At 41.0% G+C, this 8,296-nt stretch overlaps 1 protein-coding gene across 1 annotated transcript in view; it reads right to left on the bottom strand.

Annotated features, from left to right (window-relative positions):
• ADAMTS12 (ADAM metallopeptidase with thrombospondin type 1 motif 12) overlaps positions 1-8,296 on the bottom strand; it is a 159,790-nt gene that overhangs the window by 75,278 nt on the left and 76,216 nt on the right. The window contains exon 13 of the mRNA XM_045285263.1: positions 1,359-1,603. Within this exon, the coding sequence (XP_045141198.1) occupies positions 1,359-1,603 (245 nt within the window). The remainder of the gene's footprint in view (positions 1-1,358; positions 1,604-8,296) is intronic.

The raw sequence follows: 8,296 nt of genomic DNA, 5'->3' as shown, positions 1-8,296 counted from the left end.
AAAAAAAAAAAAAAAAAAAAATTAAACACATAAGATAAGGATAATAATTCAACTACCATGGAGTTGATTTTGACTCATAGCAGCTGTACATAGGGCCTCTGAGACTGTACATTTTTGGAGGAGTAGAAAGTCACATCGTTCTCTCTTGAACCAACTGGTGGGTTTGAACTGCCTACTTTGTGGTTAGCAATCCAAAGCTTATCACAGCCCAGAGCCCCTAAAAATAATCCCTATGAACAGAGTGGTTGTAAGGGCTAAATGGATAAATAAGCACATGTAAAATGATTAGAAAAATGTCTAGTAGGTTACTTTTATTATTATATAATTGATACTTTTATTATTGCTGTTGTCTTAGCCTTCTTTAACTCTCTGGCTTCTTGACTCCTTTAAGACATGGTATAAACATATACATGGGTTTCAGCCAATGTTTGCCTCACTTGCAGCCTTCCTCTCTCTCCTGAAAGCAGTCTACTTACCCAATTTCAACGGAGAGGCAATCTTGGGATTGGAAGTCTCCTTAATTAAATCGTTCCCACGTGGGCAGGGACATGTAAGCTGCCTGACATTGGTGGCTCACAGCTGCCAAGCTTGGTTCCCGGTTCCTCTATTCTGAAACGACCTCCTTCAAACTTCTAACATGGTTGTGTCCGAGCCTCGGGGTACCTGTCATCATCAACTCACCTTGCTGCTCCTGGTATAACCTGTCTACTTCTTTTCTGTAATTATTTCACCCACAGGAGAGGCACTTTTGAAGAGCACACACTTCGTCCTAACGCCTTCTTCCCTTTGGGGGTTTCACAAAGTCAGACTCTTTGTCTGAAGACAAACACATGATAGCATGCAAAAGGGTCATGCCCATCCATCACCTTTGTTAGAAAGCTATGGAAACTCAGGTCAGATTGATGATGGATCAATATGACCCTTTTAATAGCTGAAGAAAGATTGACCCTCTGCCTGTGGGAACAATACTGAACACAAAATCAAACTTCACAATGGATGACTTTAGAGATCCTGGCATTTCATAAAGGGACTTTCTGCATTTTCTAAACCACTAAGAAGCCCTGGTGGCATAATGCTTACATGTTGGGCTGTGATCCGCAAGGTGCATAGTTCAAAACCACCAGCCACTCCACAGGAGAAAGACATGGAGATTTCTACTCCTGTAAACAGTTACAGTCTCAGCAACTCACCGGGGCATTTCTACCTGTCCTACAGGGCCTCTCCATATTCCTATACCCTACAAAACTAGCTTTAAGACTTCCTGCTCAAAGTCCTCCAGCTTGGAGGACTTTGGAAAATAAAGTGGAGGAGATCCTAAAACATTCATACACTAGCAGTTTCTTTGCTTTCTCTCTTACCTGGATCCACACTGACTCATTGGTGGGACCAGAGGCCATCAGCTTCTCCAGGTCTCCTTTCCTGTCATACTGAAAGACGGTGCCTGCCAGCTTGTAGTTCCCATTCCACTGGATAATAAATCCTCCATTTAGATAATATTTTTGGGGGTCTTCACTCCTGATGGCCAGGAAGTTTCCAGCTTCCTTAACCTCCATTACCCGTATGTCTCTGGCTCCTTTTGGAATGAGCCCAATGTCAACATAACCTGAGAAGAGAAGACATGTTCATGAAAAAGGCATGAGAGCTTCTCAACGGACCCCAATCTGTTTCCGACCCACCAGTCAGCCTCTTCCATGAGCCCCACTGTTTGAATTGAGCCTTTCTCCTGGCTGATGACCAGAACTGCCAGAAATACTAATCATGGGAAATTTTAAAAAGATGAGTCACAGGTAGAATTCTTAGCAGTGAATGAGCCATAGTGGTGCAGAGGGTTAAGTGTTACACTGTTGAATGAAAGGTTGGGAGTTCAAACCCACCAGCCACTCCATGGGAGAAAGATGAAGTAGTCTATTTCCACAAAGATTTGCAGCCTCTGTAGCAACGATGAAACATACAACGTTCCTCTAGTTCCTAAATGCTTCTTGCTCACCTCCCCTGCCACTACCATGATCCCAATTCTATCTTAAAAATCTGGCTAGGCTAGAGGATGTACACTGGTACAGATAGGAACTGGAAATACAGGGAATCCAGGCCAGATGATTGCTCAGGACCAGTGGTGAGAGTGGCGATACTGGGAGGGGACAGGGAGGGTGGGGTGGAAAGGGGGAACCAATTACAAGGCTCTACAGGGGACAGACAACAGAAAAGTGGGTGAAGGGAATGGGTAAGATATGACAAAATAATAATAATTTATAAATTATCAAGGGTTCATGAGGGAGAGGGAAGCAGGGAGGGGGGGGGAAATGAGGAGCTGATACCAAGGCCTCAAGTAAAAAGCAAATGTTTTGAAAATGATGAGGGAAACAAATGTACAAATGTGCTTGACACAATGGATGTATGTATGGGATTGGATAAGAGTCGTATGAACCCCCAATAAAATGATTTTTAAAAAAAAGAAGAAGAAGAAAAAGATTTGTAGCCTCCAAAATCCCGGGGAGCTGTTTGCCTCTGCCCTGTAGGGCCACAGAGGTGAAATTGGCTTGGGTTTAGTTGTTGAAATTGACAGAAGTGGGGTTAGTTGTTCAGTTTTCCCCCAAACCAATGTAACTCAGTGTGTAAGCAGCACGCAAGGAGAAGTGAACCAAATCCAGTGAAATTTTTACATTCGCCCCAACTTCAGGGCCCCACTTTGTGGGTGAACATGTTATGTTACATTAGTATTTCAAAATTGCATAGCGCTTAGCTTCCTGCTAGCATTTCTGTTTCTGCATTTGTGGCAACTATCATATTAGTGTGCTAAACGTTGCATTAGACAAATCCTTTTCCTCATCACCATTATGTGTAGGTTAAAGACAGATTCTTCTGAGAAGTTTAGTTCTAACTTCCATTCACTCAGGAAATCCTGGAGGGGATAATCAGATGGAGTGCCCGCTAGTTCATTTGCATACAGTCAGTGGTAACGAACTCAGTTCTGAGTGCAGCCTTTCAGACTGTTCAGTAGAAAGTTTTTGCCATTTTTTTCCTGTTCTGCTAAAATATCATAATTTATTTTTCATGTGCTATAAGCTAGTATTCTGGAAGGCATATGTGGACATGCATCTAAGGCCATGCTCAATTCTACCCACATTGTTACACTTGCTTAGAGGCTGCCTTGGATGACATACATCCTGGGAGAATGATGGGGTCCCAGGACAGTATTATGGGGTTAAGTGTTCAACTACTAGTGGGTTGGGATTTGAACCCATGCAGAGGTACCTCAGAAGATAGGTCTGGTGATCTGCTTCTGAGAAGGTGCAGCCTAGAACATCCTGAGGATTGGCTCTACTCTGCGCAGTGGGCTGGCCATGAGTTGGAATCAACTCATTGACAACTGACAACATTCAGAGCACTGCATGCATTAATCATATTATGCTTATCAGCACCCGTCACCGCACAAGCACCATCAAACGGCAAGGACATGGAGCTTTGGGGATGGCACTGTCGAGGGAGAATTGAGCCATGAACATCCGAAGACTTGAGCTCGAGACTCTGCATTGCCACCGACAAGCTCCATGGTTTTCACTGACTCCTCCACACCCCTTTCCATCTCAAGTGCACAATGAAGGGCTTGATGAGACAGTGTCTGAGCTTGCCATCGATGACGTCGTTCTTCTCTTCCTTTAGCGTTTCATTCAAATTGTGGCTCCGTGAGCCTGATCATTCTGGCCATCTCCCACTGGATAGATGAGGGGACTTCAAAAAGTTCGTGGACAAATGGAATGAAAAGATAATGGAATTTTTCCACAAAAATGTTAAACCCCGTTAATAAAAACTAGTGGTTTTAAATGATGATTCCTGTGGAAATCATCTCTGTCACCTGTAAGTGCCCCGATGGCCCCTACTCCTCTGACACAAGAGTAGCATGGGACCTGGGAGCTGACGCCCACCCAGCCTGTCCAGCAAGAAGAGTGCTTAAAGCGCCAAAGATCTGCTCCGTTTGGTGGCACAGGAAGAAATCTCCGAGTCATTTTTCAATTTGCGAACTCCTTCCCAAGAAGAAACAGAAATGTGAGTCTTATTGTACTTGATTACATTCCATTTGGCCCTCACACACTTGCCTGAGATGGCTGATTAAAATTACTCAAGTTTAACTACTGCGGGGAAGGTAGTTATGACATGCAAGTGAGGCTAATGGAATTTCTTTAAATGCCTTTGGAGTGGAATTTCTTTAAATGCCTTACACGCAACTATATTCTGATTTAGGGCATTTTGATAATAGAACTCATGCACAAAAAGTAACTGACATTAAGCATTCCAGCTGCTATTTCATCCTCTGCTAGGGTAAAAAACAAAAGCTCGCTTTTCACCCCGCTTCCACTTAAGAGAGATTATCCAAAATTGGAATAATTTATTATGACCAGATTGTGCCACGTTAAAAAAGCATCAGCTTCAAAATAGTGACATTCTGATCAATTTGCAAACAGAAGATGTAGAGTGAGGTAGATTTGGCCATCAGCAAGGCAAGCCGTCTGCGTATCCGATAAGATGCCAAATTGAAAAGTATCGCGATTCAGAGTTGGAAAGGACCGTGATAAGGTATTCTTCGGCCTTCTTTGCACATATCAATAAGAAGCAGACAATAGAGAAGAGGAATACAATGAAAACTCGAAACTTTCATCTCTCTCTCAACTACAAATCATATGTCCCCCCCAAATAATTGCAATTAATAGATTATATTATTTTCTCCCAAATTGTCTTTCTTTACCTGGGTAAACACACAGAGAGACAATTTTCATGCAAGTGGGGTCATAGTATTCGAATTATGCTAACCCTTGTATTTAAATCAAATACACCTGACACACCCTTTTATATGTTTCAAGCATTTCAACAGATGCAAAGATGCCATAAACTCATTTGTCTAACCAGTTCCCAGTTAATGGGGCTCTGTGGCCCTGAGAGATAAAGCGATTTATAGCGTATCACACATCGGTGAAGAAGAGGCATGTCTGTAACCTCAGGTTGTTACCCTCCAATCTATTTTTTTAAATTGTGGCTAGCAGAAAAAGGACATTTTAAAAATCACTTTGAATTATCTCATCCTGTGGATCTTCTTTATAGAAATGAGAATCATATTAAAAAGTTGTGGGGGGCAGATAATTGAGACATTTCTTCTATGTTGAGGGAATGTTTTCAGGATTACTAAGAACAGTTCCAAAATACTGGGCATATTCAGTCAGGAAAAATCACTGCTTGCATCTTACCCATAAGTCTTCAGAGTAACTATGAACCACCACTATGCCCTCCAGTTCAGGAAAGAGGGAGATATTTTTGACCTCAACTGAGGAGGTTTGAGGTCAACGGACACCCCCGAGGAAACCACCCATTATTGAGTCTTTGAGAATCTTTGGCTGAAAGAACCCTGGGTTTTCAGGAAAGGAGTAATACTGCGCATAAGACTTCTGAAAATATTTCTCTAGTAGATACAATGATTATTAGTGGTTATGCATATCTTTTCCAACTATTTTTTTGTAGTTCAGTAAAAAGGACTTTACCCTATGGCCTATCCAGCCTTTTGGTCTTTGTCCCGTCTAATAAAATTTTGCTCATAAAGGGTTTTGCAATGAATTCCAGAGAAATTTATCTACAGCTACCATCTTGTCTATTTTTCAGATTTATGCTGTGAGTTTGTGCCAAGTAAGGACATTCTCAATGAAAGCCAAGATCGCAACGTCTAATCCCCTTCCTGATTCCTGGCTCGAGAGCTGCGTCTGGCTCAGCTAACAACACTGTTTTCCTGTTCCACAAAGATGGATCGAGGAAAAATGGAATAAAAACAAAAGTAGATCTTTTGAGAAGCCAAGTTGTGTGTAGATTTAGAGTTTTAGCCTCAATCATTGCTGAAGAGGTTGGTAAGGTACCTTGTGTGGAGTCTTTATGTGAATCAAAGGCAGCGGTTCAAACAGAACAACAGAACACTGGGTGGTTTCGGGCTTAAAAAGACCTGCGGCAAATTTGTATCCCTTCACTTTACTCATTCAATCTCTATGCTGCACAAATGTTTGAGAAACTCGAAGAAATGAAAAGGAATGTAGCATCGGGACTGGAGGAAGACTCGACAACCTGTGATATGCAGAGGGCACAATCTTGTTTTCCGAAAGTGAAGAGCACTTGAGACATTTACAGATGAAGGTCAAAGCCAACTGGCTTCAGAACGGATAACACTGAGCGGAAAGAAAACCACAGTCTTCACCACTGGACCAGCAAGCAGTGCTACGCTAAATGGCAGAGACTGGGGTGATTAAGAGCTTCGTTCTACTTGGATTAACACCCTATGCCATGAAAGCGTCAATCAAGAAATCAAACCCCATCTCGCCTTGGAAAACTTTACTGAAAAGGACATCTAGAAAGTGTTAAAAGGCAAAGGTGTAATTTTGATGACAACAGTGCAGCTGACCCAAGCCAAGGTACTTTCCATCACTTTGTGTGCATCGTGGACCAACCCGTCTTTGTAAGACACTGATCTTATCATGCTATCCTTAGGGTTCACTGGACCTGATTCTTACAGGTACTAGCCAACACTTCCCACCCACTCCAAAACCCAAAGTAACCATTTACATCGAGATGTGTCTATAGTGCCTTAACAAAGCAGGTCAAGCATAAATAGTAGCACATACCATACTTCACCGACCTTGATGCCTAGAAGGCAGAATTCACTGCTTGGGAAAAATCAGAAGCAGACAGTTCTCTGATTTCTTGGTACCAAACCAAAGGATTAAGAAACCTGTGTGCTCCCGTGTTCCATAGTAAGGTCAGCTGAATAAATCCCATACCCCAAAATGATGGTTTTATTCCTTCCTGTATTAATAACCCCCTAATCTTCTTTATCAGCCTACAACCCTATTTTTAGGAACTGTTATTGCTGCCCTTTCAAAGCCTTGAAATAAACATTATTCTCCTTATTATTAAACATCACAATCCAGGATAATTGAAGCAGCTACTAAATATTTTTATTTAGTAACTGCTAAATAAAAGATACCCCATACTCCCCAAATGTTAGTTTTATTCCTTCCTGTATTAATAACCCCCCTGATTTTCTTTATCATCCTAATGACCCTATTTTTAGAAACTGTTATCACTGTCCTTAACTCCCACAGACTACTGGCATGAATAACCCTTGAAGTAAACATATTTGCTATTATTTCTCTTGTTATACATCATAGTCCATGATCAACTGAAGCAGCTATTAAATATCTTCCAACTCTAGATCCTGCCTCTATGTTACTTCTAATAGCAATACTTGTGAATTTCATATACTCCTGCCAATGATCTATCATAGAAATATTTATCCACTAGCATCAGTTCTAAAAATAATTGCTTTAATAATAAAATTAGGAATAGCTCCTTTCCATTTCTGAGTTCCAGAAGTCTCACAAGAGACTGATTTAACATCTAGTTTAATTCTATCAACTTGACAAAAATTAGTGCATCTCTCAATTAAATATCAAATTTCCCCATCGATTAATCATGACATTATTATAATTTCAGTGATCTTGTCTATCTTCATTGGGGGTGGGGAGCCCTAAATCAAATTCAATTACAAAATACCCTAGCCTCCTCATTTATTGCTCATATAGGGTGAATAGCAGCAATTCTTGTTTATAATCCATCCCTTAAACTCCTGAACTTATTATTTTATATTATTCTTACAATATCTGCTTTTATACTTCTAATTAACAACAGATCTCCCACAACCTCTTTCCTATCTGTAGTATGAAACGAGGAGAATGCTCAAAGAGGAAGCCCTCAGCATAACCACCCAATAGTGAGCTCTGCTGGTGCTGATGGGTAAGTGTTGAACTGCTAGACACAAGGTCAGCAGTTCAAACCCACCAGCTCCTCCCAGAAAGATTTCCAGTCAAGGATTCCGAGGTAAGGTCTCTATGAAATGGAATTGAATTGATTTCAATGACTTTTTTTTTCAGTTATAAAAAAAGAACATGAAAACAACATTAGGAAAAAACTCTTTTTCCACTGAAATTTCTACAACGATTTATTTGAATACTATGCTTGTCTGTATAGTCTGCAATGCAAAGTATGGTGGTTTGAGGAAAGGGGAGGAGATGGATGCAAAGTATGAAAGCTCAGCTTGACTTCCATTTATAATTTTCCGGAATAAAATAAAAGCATACAAGCTCCATCAAAGCAAAATAAAGGAAAACATGCCAATGACTGATATGTTTTTCTACAAATAGCTCCGCCTCGGTCATTCATTCCCATGGACACTATTCCCACTGTTTACTGCAAAGTTTAAAGGGACAGA

Source organism: Echinops telfairi, unplaced genomic scaffold, assembly GCF_000313985.2.
Source record: "Echinops telfairi isolate 266 unplaced genomic scaffold, ASM31398v2 ScPeMD7_7469;HRSCAF=8507_1, whole genome shotgun sequence".
Taxonomy (NCBI): Eukaryota; Metazoa; Chordata; class Mammalia; order Afrosoricida; family Tenrecidae; genus Echinops; species Echinops telfairi.
Note: the sequence above shows the minus strand (reverse complement) of the source record. Positions and strands in the feature narration are given on the sequence as shown.